This window comes from Poecilia reticulata, chromosome 7, assembly GCF_904066995.2.
Source record: "Poecilia reticulata chromosome 7, P_reticulata-male-v2, whole genome shotgun sequence".
NCBI lineage: Eukaryota > Metazoa > Chordata > Actinopteri > Cyprinodontiformes > Poeciliidae > Poecilia > Poecilia reticulata.
Genome location: NC_088836.1, coordinates 18,792,371 through 18,811,494, shown reverse-complemented (window position 1 = coordinate 18,811,494; position 19,124 = coordinate 18,792,371). Strand labels below are relative to the sequence as shown.

Sequence of the window (19,124 nt, the reverse complement as noted above, 5' to 3'; positions counted from 1 at the left end):
TTGGAAAGTGCATATGTGCAGCTCTCCAGTTGAATGAAGAAAAGGGCAGTGTAAGAAATTATTTATTACGCTGGGTCGGGGACGTAGGTGCTTGCTGCTCTCTTGCTCTTTCTTCACTTTTCTCTGCAATGACACATGAAAAATGTGCTTTATTTCAGTAATAAACTAGTCTGAATCCTCCCTCATCCTCTTGCACCCTTCCCAGCCTCTATACTTGACTCTAAGTGCCCTCATTTGCCTTCACCTGGGTCAAAACACTTATATTCATGTTGTACAGAAATATAGGGGCATATCGGCTATCAAACGGGACCAACTTGGCCATTAGTTTGTACACCTGTGCCAGTAGAGGTTATGTTTGTGATAGCTGATATGCCCTCGTGTCAACTTTGCTCTTCATGGATATGCCTCTAAGCTTATAAAAACACTCAGAGAGATCTAAATCTATCTGAGCAGCTCTCTCTTGATGTGTATGTGTGCACAGGGAAATTGAGAATGTTTTTTTTGTTATCAATTTGAACAGGAATAAAAACCTCACCAAATTTAAATCAGGGCTGTTAATAAAGTAACTCTTATTTACACTAAAGACACTAACCACAAACATGAAAAGAGGTGAGCTAGTGTGTGTGGCTTTCTAATGTGGGATTTAAACATTATCAGACATGCTGAGCTGTCTGTTGTAATTTCTGACAACAATCTTTTCAATAAAATGCTGTTGTGTGTGGCAAGGTTGAGTGAGGTAACGAACGCAGCATCTTGTTTGCCAGACTTCACCCTAATTGTACAGCAACATCAGTCATGCAGACTGACACACACCAGCACATGCCCACATCATTCCTGAAGCTGTGACAGCAAATATTTGCCCACATGTGGGAGCTTCTTGTAGCTCTTGCCCAGAGTAAACACAGCAGTGTGGATGTAGAATAATAATGCGGTGCATTTTAACAGCTGCCTGGTCACAGCGTGTTTGTATGGCTTGAGGGTTCTATTAAGCACTAATTTGTCACTGTCAGCTTTATAGGAAAAAAACCAAAACAACTATATATATTAATTAATTGGTCATATACATGCATCTAAATGACATTTTTTAAATGTTCATGCTTCAATAAGTAAAACCTATTATATAGATTAAGATCAGAATATAAAAAAATATATTTTTCAATAAATTGCTGTAATTTATGGTTTTGTTGTTTGTTTTTTTTGTATCGGGGTGTATACGTTTTGTTCTGTTATTTTTTTCCTTTTCCGTATAAATAATCAAAAATATCTAATATCTAACACAGAAATGTGGGGTTAATAAACAACATTGTAAATTATAGGGCCTTAGGTGGAATGGTGCATATTTCCACCAGTCAGTGGGCTGGTAAAACATTTGATGACAAGCCAGCTATAAGACATTTTCTTATAGCTGAGGCCTATAAATCTCTGGAGGGATTTTGGCTCTTTCCTCAGTACAGAAACTCCCTAAACTCTTCGGGGGAAGGAGGATAAATACTCTCAATGACATGCGATTGATTGTTTAATTTTTTAGGGATTTCATTTTTCAGCATTTTCAGTTGATAAACGATCTTTCTTTAATAAAAAAAAAAGCTTTTGCATTTAAAAGCTGATGCATAAAAGTTCATTTTGATGAAAAAACTTACAAAAACCACACTGCACCAAATAAGTGCACCTTTATTTAATATGTAAATCCAAGCCCATTTTAGCATCAGTTTATGTTAGAAACAAAGTTTGCTGTCACTGTTAGATTTTCAGGAATGTGTGTTTGTCTGTGCACATGCTTGCAACACTGGGTTATATTTTTTTGTTTTGTTGTTGTTGAAAGATTTACATCGAAGCATTATACCTTTATGAGTCGAGTCTTGTCTTGTTCATGTCTGCCAAGCCATAATGAGTCAACACACACAGAACCTTTGTCTGTGCCTGATTTATTGCCCACACTGCGGCTCAGCTGTTTAGTTGGATGGCAATAACAGTGCAAACATTGCAATAAAAAAATAAAATTACCTTTGCGCACATCAAGTAACATGCTTTTAAATCTGGTCACGATTTAGAGCAATAATGTTTAATTTTTGTAACTATAAAAAAAAAAGTATTTTCATATACATCTGAAGGTATTTAGGTACGTATTAAACAAAAAGGTTAGGTCCTTTATATCACTGTGTAATAATTAGTCTAATTATTTATATTTTCTTTCTGCAAGAATAAACGGATACCTAGCATTATAATGCCTTTTCATAATATGCCTAAATGATCATGTCTTAAATTTGTAAGCTTTTTACATGTTAAACACTGTTTTCTATTGTGTCTCTAATGTTTAGATGACTGAAGGTGCCACACTCATCTGTTAAAACAATTACTGTATATGCAAATGAAAATGTCTCTTACAAAAGTCAGGTTGTCTATTCTAACAAGGCCAGCCTGTTTACGATAAGGTGAAATACAAATAAATGGAAGGAATTAACACCATGGGAATGTCCTGTCACCAAACAAAAGGCCACTCTTAAATTCAAAATTTAAGAGTGGCCAACTCAAAGGTGCTCAAACAAGGCCGACTACGAACCTGACTCAGCTCTGTACGGAGGAGTGAGTCAGTAACGCAGTCTTTCAAAAACAGTAGGGCTTACCGAACAAATCTCTAAGTCTCTCCTCTGAACTCTCCAAAACAGTAGGTGGATTGTGTTTTACCTTGACAGAAATGCAATACAATTCCACTAATTTATATTATGGCAATTGATGTTTCAAGACACAGTAAAAGACACACAGATCTAATTTAAATGTAGAAATGTACAGATGAAAGCGCTACAACAAAAACAAGTTTGCATTTTTAACCAGTTTGATGTTTTTCTTTAATATTGTTATTAGAGTAGGCTATGCTTTATTTTGATGTGTTTCTGTTATAGTCAGCCACACTCTGTCAACCCTGCTCATATGGTCTCCCTGACATCAGCCTCTCCCGCTATAATTTACAGCTTGGCCATCTTTTAGTTTGCTGTGTTATGATTTGCATTCTGCAGTTCATAAATGTGAGTCCTGCATATGCCTCTGAAACATTTGTGATGTAAAAAAGTCCCAATATTCATAGTTTTTTCTCTAATATTCTAATAAGTTTTGAATTTTTGTAATTTTATTTGGTGTGTTACAGCCGCTTGGCTGTAAATTAAATGACTAAGCTTGGAGACTTCCTTCGAGGAAAAAAACCCCCAAAAAACATTGTTCTGTTGGCTACAGTAGCAAATCTGAACAAATAAGTGGTCTTTTCTGTGGATTTTCTGTGGACATTTCACTGGCAATTATTTATTTCATATAATCAAATAAATAGAATGCCCTATTAATTGCTGTTCTTTGAAAGCTTTTCAAAATAATACACCTAACACACAATGTCCTAAAAAGAAATCTAATTTGGACTCAATCCATCCAGTGACTGTATCTATACCTTAACCTAACTGATGCTAAGGTTAAACCAAAGTGGACAAACCAAAGGCTACTGCATATGCTAACATATAGACCTACAGTATAAATAAACTAACAAGCTTAAACTTTAAGTGCACACTATAAGAAATCCTTATGCTTGCTCAGAAAAATAAAGGTTTCAAAGAAACCAAACATGTCTTACTTTATCACATAATGATTACCACATTCAAATGTTCTAATTTGATTTCTTCATCCAGATTTTCATCACTGGTTGTTTTTTTTTATTTTCTCTGCTCGAAGGCAAATCAAGTCTCCAAATATCCAGAAGCAGATTGTGCCTGGCGAGATGAGGAAAGATGCCTTGGTAGATGGACATCCACACTCTTTATCACAGGTTGGAATGACATCATGTATGTGTGCAAATGAGTTAATCTGTGGTGTCGGGACAACATTCTCATCACATCATCACACCAGTACGTTACATGATTCATAACAGGACCAAAAGGAGTTTCTTGCTTTTCTACGTCTCATCTCTTTCCACGCCATTCACTTGGAAAGTCATTTGTTTTGGACAGTGGCTTGTCTAAAGTATTTTAGACTTTTTCATGCTTTATCTTAACCCTTAGGACATATCAGAAAGTAGTACAACAAATACACAATAAACTATATGTTGGGAATAACCAAGAACAGAGTTTGTCAGGAGTTTGATGCATCACTTTTCACTTTTGATGTAAATACTAGGTGTCTAATTCTGTGTCAGGTGCTTTACTCTCCCTGCGGTGCATGCTTTTATTCTGCGCTGGGGAGATCTGCTGAGAGATCTCTACAGAGTGCAGTCATGCCAATTCACTCCCAGAGGGCCAACGGAGTAAACCTCTATATTCCCTCAAGCAAGCACAGAACAGGACCCTGTCAGAACAGTTCTGTTCTTCTTTTTTGTTTTTCGCTGTTTTTGTTGGCAGACCCCAACCAAAGCACTGACAACTAGCCAGCTGTAGATGATTTTCATGGTGTTGTTGTCCGAAGAAAATACAAATTTTAAAGCATATCCAGTTTCACATTCCAGTCGTTGACCACTTATGTCCCACTGTCTCTTTTTCAGCTGTTTTATATGACCGTTCTCTGACAATGGATCCAAAGACACAACAGTTTTGTTTTTTTGTTTTTTTCTCCCAATTTCTAAGACGACAATTAGCCTAAAATGTCAGCAAAACTTTAAGTGTAATAAATTCATTTATACCACAGAAAGAGGCATTCAGGAATGCACTGCTTCATTTGTTTGTTGATGACAAGCTTTGAGGAATTTGAAAATCAGCTAATGAAACACAGCTATTTTCTTTTTCAACAAGACAGCTTTTAAATCACGTTTAAAACAGCATATCTAAGTGATCTCAAAAATGTGCCTTTTGTTGTTTAATTACACACCGCCAAATACACAGAAACAGTTTATTTGATCAATTAGGCTTTCTTATCTGTTTTAATCCGCATTACAGAAGGAAATCACCATTTAATCATTTCCCGCTTATCCTTCACGGACTGCTTTTTTTTTTCTTTTTCTTTTTCCAAGAAACTCCACCAGATAACAGAATCACACAAGGAATATATCTGTAGCCCTCCACTCTCCCTCTAATCTCTTGTTTGTGGTGGCAATTTCTGAAATGGGCGACATGGCCACGGTTTCTGAAATGTTGTTCGTCTAGGACGGCAAACAGGCTAGGTCCACCCCTGGGGGTATAACTAATGTTCCTCAGACTCTTTTCACAAGTAAATCACAATTTTGTATCCTCATATTTTAGACAACAGCACAGTCTTCTGCAGGGCTATTAGAACACTGTACAAGGAACTATACAATAGCAAACAATAACACATTATTTGGATGATTCATCCATTTGTAAAAAGTTGGAAATCTTGCTCATTTTAGAAAACTATGAGTTAAATTTAGAACGACTGTGTAAAATGTAAACAAAGTTAAGACCAGCATCATCTTTACCATTGGTGGTGAAACAAAATTCACTCTTTGAAGAAGGAGTTGCATCAGGGCCATCACAAGTTAACCCAGGTAATATCTATAAACTTGAAGGCTTCTGTCAAATTTTATATGCTAATATCGATGATGACAGAATATAAATACATTAAAGTCGAGGACATGGCAGCAAAGAGAACATTTGTTCTGTTGCATAAACATAATTGTTAGTTGTAAAACTTAAGTTGTTGACAAGAATTTAGCAAAGAAGAAAGTTACGAGGGGTTTGTGGAACGTAGATGAATATTTAATGTGCCTGTTCTACAAATGGAGGGCCTAATGATTGGAGAGCTGGCATTAATTTGCCACAAACTGTGATCTGGGAACTATTAGACATGCTCTGATCTAAATGGTCAGGAAAGCACAAATCACAGTAAAAAGGCCTGCGATATGTGTTGGATTCAGGGGATTTAAGCTTTAGACAGTTGGAAGCAAGAACTTCAAATTAGAGCAAAATTTTACAGGAAACCAGTTCACGTAGACGCGTGGTGATGTTTTCATAACTCTTAGTTTTGTAAATTAGCATAGCAAAGAATTAACCCTTTGTGACAATGATGGCTCAGACTGATGCTTGAGTAAATCACTCTATAGAAATGCATTTATGACCGACCATCATTAAGGGGGAATTATTTAAGTCTGTCAAGTTTATTTAACAGCACATTTCAGCAACAAGTTTGTTCAAACATAACATGGTAACCAATTATGAAAAGAGCAACAAAGCATTTTGTCAAATGCCAACAAAAGAATAAGTATCATCAGATATACACCAAATATGTTGATCAATGTTCCAGTTATTATTCATCAAAGACAACTCTAAATAGATGGAGGGTTTAGGGACTCAGTGTTTTGGCTGTTTTGCAGTTTTCCGGAAGTTTGTTCCAGATTAGTGACGCATAAAAATTGAATGCTATGTTTGGTTCTGGTTCTTGGACTACAGAGTAGATCAGAAACAGAAGATCTGGTCTGGATGGTTGATAAACAATAACAGGTCTTTAATGCATTTTGTGCTAAGCCGTTAACTGATTTATAAGCAGGATTATGTTAAAAGTCTATTCTCTGAGCCAGTTTACGGACTTTAGAGTCCCTTTCTGGGGATCATGTTCTCTACTTTTCAAGTTTTAGTGAGAACGCGAGCAGCAGAGTACTGGATCAGCTGCATGGATGAGTGTCTCGTGAGCTTCTTGAGCCATTCGTTATTTTATTCTAGAAATGTTCTTCAGGTGGTAAAAGTCTGACCTTGTAATTATATTCATGTATCTTTGAAGATGCAAGTCTGAGTCCTGCGCTACAGTCAGATTTCAGGACTAATCACTAGTTTTTAAACGTAAAAGCTGAGCCTGTGTGCTAGCTGTTGCTCATTCCGCTTTTTTGTGTTTAATCTCGGAAAATCGAAATGTTATAGTGAGACTAGTAAAGGTGAAACAATGCTCTGATTGATATTAAAAGTACTAAGGGTCGTCCTGGAAGAACCAAGTTCAAATCTGCTGTAAGTGGTTTATGGCTTTAAAAGGTGGTGTCTCTGTACAACGAAATACTTTAAAACAAGGCTCAACACTGTTAGACCCTGATATCAATCATAAATTATATCAGCTGTTTCATGATTTTTTTTTCGTTTTACTAGAACTTTAGACAAAGAGAAGCTGTGTTTGTTCTGAAAGATAGGGGGCCCAAATTAGTTGGGGTTTTTTTTGTGCAATGGATTAATCATGGTGTGTTTAAAACTGCCAGGAAAAGAACCAGAGTCTCATGAATTATTTATCTAAGATAAAAGGGTCTGGCTAACATTGAATAATATTCGCAGTCTAAGGGAAACAGTATCTACAGTGCAGACGGAGTTCATGTGGGGAAACTGTATGTTAAACATAGCATCTTCCAGGCCACTATCTGTAAAGATCCTTTCAGTGCAGTCTGTATGCTACGTATTTTTGCTTGATCCAGCACAAAAGTTGTGTTATGGCCATTACCTCTGTCTGTTTCCCCATGCAGTCTTTCTTCTTTGCCTTTATCTCTGGTTCCATCAGGAACATAGCACGCTCCAAGGGTAAACACACACAAATAAAGTTTCCCTGTCATTCCAGGACAGTTTATGTGGGACAAACCGATAACATCTCTCCGCTCCATTGTCTCCAGTGCACCATGCTGCACTTTGCAAACACAGAGAAAGCACACATCGGAAGTATTAATTTCAATCATTTGCACAGTGTTTTTTTTTTTTTTCTTTCCCTTTCATCTGCAGTGATGAGACAACAGCACCTGTCAGTAATCTGTTTAAAGATCTGTAGATTGCTGGAGTAAATAATAATAATAACAATCAAAAAACTGTTATTCCATGGATTTTAAGGTTTCGTTTTACTTAGATTTTCTCTTCCTTTTAAATTCATCTGCTCTTGCACATATGGAGATTGAATTTTCCACACGCTCCGTGCTAATGAACATGAAGCGAGGAATCCTAATTTCACAGCTGCTGGAAATATGCATTTTCTCACTCTTCACTAGTTTATAAAAGTGATTGCAATCTTTCCATCAAACCAGAAACAGCCAGAATCATAATAATCCTTCCTAAGGGCTTCAGGCGATGACCGGTTCTGCGCAAACTGATTTTAAAAATTCTTACAACTTTCTAAATTCTGTTATGTATTCTTCAAAGCAGCATTCTCTTGTTACTAACAAAACTCTCATTAAACATGTCTGTACACTTTGACACATGCATATAAAACACGCACGCACTGTACATGTGCCAGCACATACACACACACACACACACGCAACAACCCCACACACACACACATGCATACACACAGACACAGCTTTCTGGTCAGGTTGCACTTGAGAGATCCAGTGGTGGCAGCCCGCTCTCAGTGGGGCGTGTATGCGTGAGTGTGTGCAGGCTTCGGTGTGTTGTGTGGGGTCAGACTGGCCCTTGTTGATTTTGGTGCATCGGATTACTGCCCGTCCGTCACAACCAATTACGGTTTTGAGCTGCTGACACACACAACACGTGTCTGCGTGTGTGTGTGTGCGGCTGTATGTTGCTTACTTCCAGCTGTGGCGTGCTGAAAAGAAGAGCCCAAGTTCGCTTTTTGATTTTACCAGCTTTAAGGTGTAGCGTCATCATCAGTGACAGTTTGATACGTCGTTTTTTATGAATGAGTTAAAAGAGGTTTCAAACTAATGTAAGGTATTTTGTTAGAGGCAAGTGATAAGGCATTCACATCCCACTTGTGTTTCCCTGGCAATGTGTCATGAAATGACTTTCTCTACATCTGGAGACTCCATTACAATTGAATCCTCATGTGTGACCTATGGTGCCGTTTAAAGAAATGCTCTGCTAGCTACGAAACCAAAAATGTATTTTCTCATAGCACTGCTATTTGAGCTACATACATTACATTTGCATATGTAGGCTTTTGTTGTCAACATGTCCATTCGGAGGGATAAGCTCAGTATACCAGACATGAAGCTGTCATGTTTGATTTTTTATTTTATTTTAGCATGCTTTCACAAACTGTCAGACATTTTAGTTGTCATTCAACTTACCTGGGCAGAAACGCCTGCACTTTGCTCAGGCTTCTTCATCCACACAAGACAGCAAGGCGTTGTATGCTGCTCTAAGAAAAGTGTGAAAGTGTGAACATAAAAGCAAATCAACACTTTGAGAATCAATGACAAAACTAGTAAAAAAAACTGAAAGAAAATCAGCTGGTTTATTTTTTCTTTTCCCGGTTTTTCTTCATGGTTCCATCAACCAGTGTGGAAAAGGATCATTTTCTTGCCCTCACCGTAGGTGTCAAACAGGCCACACACAAAATGTGTGAGTGGAAGCCCACAGTGTGATCTATACACTCACACTCACAAGTCAGATGACTTACATGAGAGCAAGCGAGAAAATTGTTACAGATTTTCTGCAGTCACTAGTACTAAAACTGTAAAATAGTATCTATCATGTTTTTATGAGCCAATTTCTGGTTCTTTTTGTGATCAAACACCTAAATGTCGCACATTTAGATTGTGGAGTAGCAGATTATCCCCATTTATCCACTTTGGTCCCGGTGGTCTTAATTTAGGATTGGTGAGTGCAACTTTCAGCAAGATGTAAGAAATTACAGTTTCAAGAACTGCTTCAGCAGCTAATTGTAATTTAGCTATATTTATTGATTTATTTTGTTTTTCTGTGACAATTACAAATTTGCAAATTTTTTGTGGTTGGGTTACGACTAGCCATGGGTGAAGAAATATGGAGAAAAGAATTATACACTCTGCTGAGAGTAAATCCAGTTATGATTAGGTACTTAGGTGTTTTTATCACAGTAGTAAATTTTCATTGTGACATCTTTTTATTCTTGACCCTGTTCTCAACGAGATGCAATTATGGTACATTTAAGGTGTAAAAGATGATTCTGTGAGAAAGCATTTCTTTAAATGAAAGAATTCTTGAAGTTGACCATATGAAAAGCATAATCAAAAGATAGGAGTAGGATGTATGAAAGAATGAGTGTGTAACTCTTACTAAATTTGTCTCAAACTAAAGAAAGTGCAGACAGAAAACTGACAGTTTCTTTTTTTTCCCCCAGTATTATATTAGCCAGTCAACCATCAGCGCAAAAACAAATTTCAAATGACTGGTAAATTGATTTCTGGATTACTAACCAACGTTGCAGAAAAACGAGCTCAAAAATCATTTCAGATCAAATTCCAAAGCAGTTTAAAAAAACAAAACTTTTGTCTTTGGCTTTTGCATCTTTTTTTTCCGAAACCTACTCTTCTTCTCCCTCTTCCACATCAAGCTTTGCAATTCCCAGGATGCCATGCGTGAGACGGCGGAGCGGATAATGGAGCTGGAGAAGGCTCTGAGGGATACCATGAACACCTCAGCCCATAGGGAGGCCCTTTGGGCGCAGGAGGAGGCGGCCCGTGTTCAGGCCCAAAGACAGGTTCATATGATGGTGCACACACTTATGGTGGACCACAAACCTGCATATTACAGAACTATAAATGCACACAGCCTCATGTACAGTATCTTTTCAAAAGCCATTTAGTTAGTGTCATGAACTGAACAACACCCCCATGCGGTTACATGTGTATCTGCAGCCTGATAGGAAAACTTTAACTCTTTTGGTGCGATATAGTATGTTACCCCAAAATAATTTTTTGTTATGGGTTGTTTTTTTTTAAGAAGCTTTTGTAATGTTTTTCTCGTAGCTGAAATTCTAAACCAAATAATCAAATCAGAAATTATTAAAGTAGTCTGGGTTTTCCTTTGTTAAATGTGTCTGCATGGAAATGTGTGCACATTGAACATGTTGTGGATTCGCACATATGCGATATATAATATGTATTTTTCCATCAAACCGACCTTAGGTTTGCAGACTCGTCTGCCTTTTTTAAACATGCATGTCCTGCTGTTTGTCTATTTTTCCGACTGCTAGCTGGTTGCTCTACATCTTAATGTGGGCCAATAAAAAAAAAGAAAAATGAATGTGTGTGCTTTTGAATGTGCGCATGAGTGTAGGTGTGTCTGCGGTGGGAAAAAGAAACAGGGCAAGGGAGCATGTTTCCTCTCGGTGTGAGTGTGCATTTGAATGAGAATGACCTTGCATTACTTATGAGTGCCACAAGTAATTTGAGAGCCAACGGTGGTTAAAACTAGAACTAACATTATGAGGTAGAAATATGTCTGTATTTCTTTAAGCACACTCTCTACCAGAGCTTGAAACATGAAAAAAGAGAACTGGTCGACAGCAGAGCCAAGTTAGAGAAGGTCAGACTTAGTTTAGAAGATTCAGCCAGAGCCAATGTTAACTGTGGCTTGCTTTTTCCTCTCTTTTGCGTACGTTCACACTCAACTTACATTCAGCTTGGATACTGTGTTTATTAAACAATATTTTAATCCTCTGAGAAGTCGTAAAGAAATGAAAAGCAGTCTTGAGGAAGTTGTTGCATGTGAAGAAGTAGGTTATTTAGCTTTAACCCAAGTTAACTCATGTGAAGAAGAGACAGAACATGAATTGTGAGACATTAACTCCCAGTGACTCCAAAAGTCCCAGTCAACTTGCTTTTTATTTACACAATTTTAGAACTTTTCTAGACATTAAGAAAATAAGGAGCCATGTAGTCACACTGGCAGTTTACAGTGCTTTGTAAAAATACTCTTAAACCTTGAACTTCTTCACTTAGACATATTGGAGATGTAAATGATAGATCAACACAAATTAATGCATGAATGTGAACCCTAAAGAAATACCTCTAAATAATATCTAGTTGCCTTCAGACCATCGCCACAATGAAACACGACAGTGGGAGTTTTATGTTGTGGGGATCCTTCTTTTTTTTTCGAGATCTGAATCAGGATAGACGAAGCTACGGATGATGCTTCACTGAAAGAAAACATGTTAGTACCAATAAAAGGCTTGAGTTGGTTAAAGGGGTTTACTTTATGCCAGGGCAATAACTGTAAACATTCACCCAAAGCTACAATGGAATGGTTTACCTCAAAGCAAATATGTAATCTTAAAATGACTCAATGAAAGTGCAGATCTCAATTCACAAATGTTCTTTTTTTTTTTTTTTTTTTTTTGCTGAGCTTCAGCAGTTTTGACAGTAAAGCATAATAAATTAAAGTACCATGTTTTAAGATCTTCATTAGTAAAAAAGAAAATATTCTGGAAAGAATATCTCATTTTCTTTCTACTTGCATAATAATGCACTACTTTAATTTGATTAATCACACAAAATAATAATAAAAAAAAACCATACATTGTAACTTGTGATTGTAGTCCAACAAAATGTTAAAAAGGCATCCATCTCACTATAGATGCCCAGACTCTGATGCTCACTGGTAGTTGACAAATTAAATTTTTCTAATGTTTCAGAAAGAAAAGAGAGGAATGTGATTACAGACCAGAATAAGGGTCACGTCTGTCGGAAAGACCACCTGACCCTGGCACTGCTTCAGAGTTCCCTACTAAACTCTCATTCTCTCACACACTCCCTTTTTGTTTGATTCTCTTCTTTTTTTTTCTTCCCTCTGTCCCAGAATAATAAGTCTCATGATGTGTAATGAGCTGAAAATCTTCTGTCAGCCTGACCTGATGAAATGTAACATGGGTAATGCCCCAGGTCACTTTTCTTCACACCCCAATCCTTTAAGTCTCTCACTCTGTCTCTACCCCTTTCAGCTTTTTTCTTTCTCATGAAATCACCTCTACCATCCATCCTTGTTCTTTCCCATTGGCCTTCTTAAGTTGTCTCATGCTATTATGTCCGCGCTGCCTTCCCAATGCGTTTTCTGTCGATTTCCCACTTTGGCGTTTGAACTAGGCCTTTGAACCAGGAACATGGCATGAATGCACCAGAGGGATTTGGTCTCTACCTTTGAGCTCTCAATCAGCTTATCAACTAAAGTGTACTAGCCTTAGCCAGCCTTAGTTTGGTTGGAGAGCCTTTTCTTGAAGCTGAGCTAAATTAGCACGCACAGGATCACCCCTAAGCAGATTAAGTCCCTAATTTTTTGCTAAAATTCATTGTATTCCTTATTAATGATGTGATTGTGCAATGACAACTACCCTGGGTGGTGCACTAATGAGGGACTGGCAGGAGAAAAGCTGAAAACTGACAGTCATGGAGGTACATCTAAATCAAGTTACATGTGTGAACCTTGGCTTTCAAGATTAAAAAAAGAGTGTATTTGCTTACATTGAGGCCTGCAAAAAAAAAAAAGAAAAAGTAAAATAAACCTCTTTATATTATGCTTTGCTGCAAACAGAAGCTTCATTTTATTTCTTTGGGATTTAATGCTATGGACACATAGTGGAACATCAGTTTGAAATGGAATAAAACGATTAATTATTTTCATTATTTTTTTTACAAATAAAAACAAGAGTTATTCTTTGTAGAACCACTTTAGACTTACTCTATTAACATTGCATATTCTCTACTTTCATGTTAGCCACTTTTTCTTTGAAAAATTGTTCAGACTTTGTCAAAATAGCGGGTCTGTAAAGAGCAAAGTTCAAGTCTTTACACAAACTTTCAAGTAGATTAATGTACAGATTCTGACTTGTCCATCATCACACATGAATTAGCTTTGATGTGAGCCATCTATTGTGACCCTTGTTATGTGTTCCGGGTCATTTTCCAACTGGCATGTACACATCTGCCTATACTCAAGCTTTCCTCTTGTTACTAACACTTTTTCAGTTGTTTCTGGCAAAAGTGCGCAATAGAAGGAGACTTTCGGGGAACGAGTCAAATTTATGTTAGAGAGATATAATAATGATGATCATTTCATGATGGTATGGCATGATCATCACATCATCAGCATCATCAGCATCATCAGCGTCATCATCCTCATCTTATGGCTCTCGGCAACACAAATTATTTGTTAACTATATTTTATAAGATGTGCTACTGCTGGACCCTGAACTGGTTCTTCTGAAGAACAGAAAAAAAGGGAAAAACATTTATTTAATCCCCAGCAAAGCTGCTCGTAATGCTGCTGCTATGTAGCACTATCTACAGGTTGCCTGCCAAGATAGTACATTTCTGGAATAAATTACTTCCGGTCTTGTGGGAGCTATCTGCTGAGATTAAATTATGTACACACTCAGACCTGGGCTAAGGCATAAGCAAACTAAGTAGCTACTTAGGGTCATGGGGCGACTAAGGGGGCCCCTAAGAGGTATTTGTTTTTTTTTGTTTTTTTTAATTTATGTTTTTACTTAGAGATGATTTTTATGTGATTACATTAACAAAAACACACAATTGTATAATAAATTGTATTGATTTTTTTTTTTTTACAATAATATATGTGAACATGCAGAAATCTTTATAAGGGCAAAAAAGAAAGAATAAATTGCTCTTGGGGCCCCCTGGTGGGCGCGGTAGGTAACGCTTCACCGGTAATATGAGCTGCCGTGCAATGTGCAAGTGCGCATCCAAATCTCCAAAGCATTGGTGGAAGATAAGTAAACAAAACAATCTCGCACAAATGGATTTAGCCTTCAGGAACGGAGAACAGAAAGAGTAAGAATAGAATAAATGTGTATACTTGCATGTGACCTGGTAATGTAATGTTTATCAAAACAATTCGTGGAGCTGCTAATAGAAAGTTAGCTTGATAGCGACCTTGTACGATCCAGTTCAACAACCAAACATTTAGCGTCTTTGTGTTTGTGTGAAACAAAATTTTAACTTTAAATAGGTTCATTCTCGTGGTTGGCCCTATATAGTTTCTAGGCTTTTTGGCTTGAAAATTGTGAGTTTGATAACGTTTGATAGCAATAATCAAAACTTGTCAATGTTTGATATTGTCTAGCAAAATATTTTTACTTCAGGCTACATGGCTGCTGGATTAATATTTCAGTGGGCTACTCTAAGCTGTAGTTGGCGATTGTTTGCTGCTGAGCATAATTTATATTGCTAAAACAAACATAATTTTTTACATCAATTTATAAGTTGTGAATCTTCACCAGAAGCGCTGTTAAAATTATTTGAAGGCACAGAATAAGATCACTACTGGTCCACATTCTCAGAAAGACTCACCAAGTATAAACTTAACTTTTAGCTCTTGGAATTACACCTAAAATAATTATTTAAATCAAAATAAGTCATGAATATATGTGTGTGTATTCTATCTTAAGTCCAGTGCATGCTAGTTTTTGTTGTTGTTGCTTTTACTATATATAAGGATATAATGTAAACACTGTCAGAGATATATTATTGTAGGTGTGCGAATGATCTAATAATCATATGACTGTTGAATACAGCAATCCACATTATTACAGAAATAGAAGACGCCCAAACAAAATTTGCTAAAGACCCCATGGAGATTTGGGCCAGGCCTGGACACGTTAGCTCTATTTATTCACTAATTTCAAGTGAAGTTATTGCATAGATTTTACTTTGAGAAAATTTTAAAAACCACTTGCCACTTTTCTTCCATGTCATAAGTATGCCCCGCTTTAATTTTGTTTGTCACCTCAAATCCCACTAATGTACAGGGAAAGTTGTGCTTTTAACTTGACACAATGTCAACAAAGTTCCAAGAGGTATTAAGACAGTTTTTCCTGTATACCATAATTAAAATTCACACAGCCACATGTCTGTCTGCGTCATATGGTGGAACTGTTGTGATTAATTGATAAACTAAAATAAAAATTCTTCACTTTCATTAAGATTCTTGGTATTCACTTACAGTCTTTGAAATCTTGTTCCATATGTGATATTCATGAGTATCTGACATCTGTGAAACACACCTAGAAAGCTGGAGGACTTGCAGTGTCCCAAAAATGTGTGAACGATTTGGCTCCTTCATAAAAGATGCCCTTTGCCTTTTTCATGTCTGACCCCTGATGTTGTTCCTCTAAATGCTATCCTTCTGGTTCTTTTTCCCTTGTATCTCTTTTAGTCGACGTTTTAAACGACTGTCTTTTAGGCTTGCCGTATAATAAATCTTCAAAGTAACAGAGTCAAATAAAGATAATAAGACACTCTTTTATTTTTATCTGAACATTTTGACTGGTTCTGCATCCTATTGTGAAGTAGTTGTTGTTGAGCAATTAGACCCCTTCCTGTGTTAGGATAAAGATGCCCAGAGGTCACATCCTGTCTATCAGGCACTCCGCTTGGACACACAGGCTCGCATTAGCTGGAGGGCATGAGTGTGCAGAGGAAGGAGATGCACTTGAGAGCTTGAACATTATCTTCAGTACCCCTGAAGTAGTACCACACTTATGAGGAAGATGAAATAAGTGGTGAAAGGAGGCGAGTAGAGGGGAAAGTCGTTTCCATCCCAAGGGTCATTGAACATGCCATTCAACTAACCTATGAACCACAATAATTTTACCTCCTTCAAGATGTCAACTGTCCATTGATTTCCATGTTTAGGCTGTCATTTCATCTCATCTTAACCATTTAAGCACTCACAGGCTTTACTGCACACAGCCCACATGCAGTGAGGGGGCAAAACTGATCTTTTGCGTTTTACCATAAAATAAATGAGTTGCGCTGAATCCCCTTTTCCTTGGTCTTCCTACAGTTAACTCACCACCAATCCTTTGGAAGTTATATCAAGAAGAGTAATGCAGTCATGAAAAAAAAAAAAATAATAATATATATATATATATATATATATATAAGTTGTTTTATATTCCTAAACCAAATTATTGTTTTTTTTCTGCTGTTGGTGAAAAACTGATGGTAATTGTGATCAATAAATATTTACATTTAGAAATAATTAATCTTTCCTTTTTCATTATAAGCTGGAACACATTACAGGTAAAAATAGATTAACAGAGCGGGCTCCTATGCCTTCATGTCCAAATGCTTCATTAAGCTTTGCACTGCTAAGTGGGAATATCCGGGACACCCTGCCTCTTATAAACACTCTTCCGAGTGAAAGATGAAGACTACAAGGTGAAGCGGGCTTCAGCTTTAGCCACTAAAATAATCACTTTAGAACATAGCAATATGGTTATTGTGGGAAGTTCTAACACCTATAAACCTGTTGTCCCCTTAAATAGTTGGAGGAGCTGATGGGAGCTTTAGAGAAGACTCGCCAGGAGCTAGATGCCACTAAAGTACGTCTGTCCTCCACTCAGAAGTGCCTACATGATCGAGATGGACACCTCAACCAACTGCGGCAGGAGAGACGCAAACAGCTGGAGGAGATCCTGGAGATGAAGTAAGCTCACCAGCTGAAAGTATATTGCCTTCCACTTTAGGTCAGTTTATATCAAAATATTACGAAAGTCCAACACACCACTCTGACTCGTACGTATATAGAAATCCCTACCTAAACCGCTTCAAGCTAAAACTAAATGATGGATGTTGCTTTTTGGACCCCTTCAGACATCTTTGTTCTTCCACTTTTAAATGTATTCTAGCTTCAGCATAGCTGGTTCAATGATTTAATTTCCTTCTCAGCGTGTCATCAAGTTCAACAGACGGCTATTAATAGCCCATCAGTTTAAATCAGGTTTGTTGAAGCAGAAAAACATTTCAAACATCCAGGGCAGTCAATCCTAGGGACCAGAGATGGGAAACACAGTATTTAAAGGCATACATGTAATATAAAAGATAAACTGAGTCGACAGTTGCTAATTATTAGTGATTTCTCACTGCTGACCTAGTTCCCCTCTTTTAGCTTGCATACAGTTATATATATATATATATATATATATGTGTGATTAGTTGTTTGCAAAGTATCAATACCTCTTAATTTTTTTTTAATGTATAATGTTATATTATGTTTTGAGATACACCAACAAATAGTAATGCATAATTGTGAAGTTTTCCATATTCCATATAAAACCTGTTTTCCATATTTCTGTAAATTATGTACAAACAAATTCAGCGCCCTGATTTACAAGTTACTAGTATTCCTCAACCAGCTTTGCACAACAGTCCAGAATTGTCTAGATTCCCATGTGTGAGTGTGTATGTCAGTGGGTATGTGTGACGTGCTTTGAGTTATCTGACTAAAGGACTAAGAAACCACATATCTGCTTGTCATGTGCTGCAGAGAAATGCTTTAAATGTGAGCCACAGTAGAGAGAACATTGGCACGTGTACACTGAAAAGACAACTTTTAAAGTCCATTATGCTGCTTTGATCACACAGAATACTGAAAGAATGTGTACACAGGGTAGTACTTCTCCCCTGTGTGCGTGAAAGAGTGTTTGTGTCTGTTAGAAGAGCGCGCAGCTGCTAAAAGCATACCCTATGCATGTCTTTGTTGTAATACAAACCATCTTCCTGTCTGTTTTGATTTCCGACGTCTAATTTTACCAGGAATGTTAATCAGGAAGCATGTTTTTTAAATAATAAAGACACAATCTGTGCTCAAGGTGTCTCTAACAGAACTGCTTTGTGACCCAGCATGTGAAACGCATCCATGTCGTCGTAAGGCACTGTGCTTACGCTGGTATCGTATTACCATCAGAGGATGCCTGAGAGGAAGACGTTTAGTGTGATGGTTGGTTGACATACACAGCAACAAAGTCTATTGGAATCTTTCCCTTTGTGTTCGAGCCTCAGCCTAGTCTAAACTGGTAGGAGTTAATGAAGGGGGCACAGGGGGCATGAGTGTGTGTGTGGTCTGTTATGCATTGTATTCTATGTGCATGAAGAGGTTGGGAGCTGGGGGTTTGGGGTCACTGATGATAAGGATTAAAGAACTGTTGAATTGCGAGGGGGCAAAGCTTCGTGAGACAGAATGGGCCACAAAGATACGCATGCAAAATCTGCACACAACCTCAGTGGAACTCGCATGTAATCACTCACGTCTGCAGACATGCACATACTTACACAAACTGTGGCTTTTTGCTTTTAAAGAAAAGGGGGCTATACTCCCCACAGCACAGCTCTGGCCCAAGTTAGCGGAGAGAAAGCTAAGCAGGAAAGACACAGGGCAGAGAAAGCCAGGCAACAAGAGGGATAGATGGGAATAAATGCAGGAATGAAGGAGGACAGGGCAGAGCGAATGGGATAGAATAAAGGGGCTGCACAAACTGAGGTATTCCAAATCTTAGGAATCATGATAGAAGTTTGACAGAATGCCAGGATTCTCTCTCTCTCTCTCTTGTTTTCTTCTTTCTCTCTCTCTCTCCTCTATAATGTGGCATTTGTCTAGGTCAACTGAACCAAACTGTGTGAGGTATGTTCCACGGCGAGTCAGGGAGGCTCTGTATGA

The 19,124-nt window shown here is 37.5% G+C and overlaps 1 protein-coding gene across 7 annotated transcripts in view; it reads left to right on the top strand.

The window, feature by feature from the left end:
* Positions 1-19,124, top strand: part of LOC103467448 (ERC protein 2) — a 154,204-nt gene that overhangs the window by 63,656 nt on the left and 71,424 nt on the right. For 6 of the 7 annotated variants that reach the window (XR_014088222.1, XM_081609059.1, XM_081609057.1 and 3 more), the window contains 3 exons: positions 3,712-3,805; positions 10,219-10,365; positions 16,954-17,114. Coding sequence is in view for 6 of the 7 variants with exons in the window: in XM_081609059.1 (XP_081465185.1) it covers positions 3,712-3,805; positions 10,219-10,365; positions 16,954-17,114 (402 nt within the window). In the remaining variant the exon portion in view is untranslated. The remainder of the gene's footprint in view (positions 1-3,711; positions 3,806-10,218; positions 10,366-16,953; positions 17,115-19,124) is intronic. The other variant, XM_081609061.1, reaches the window with a different exon arrangement.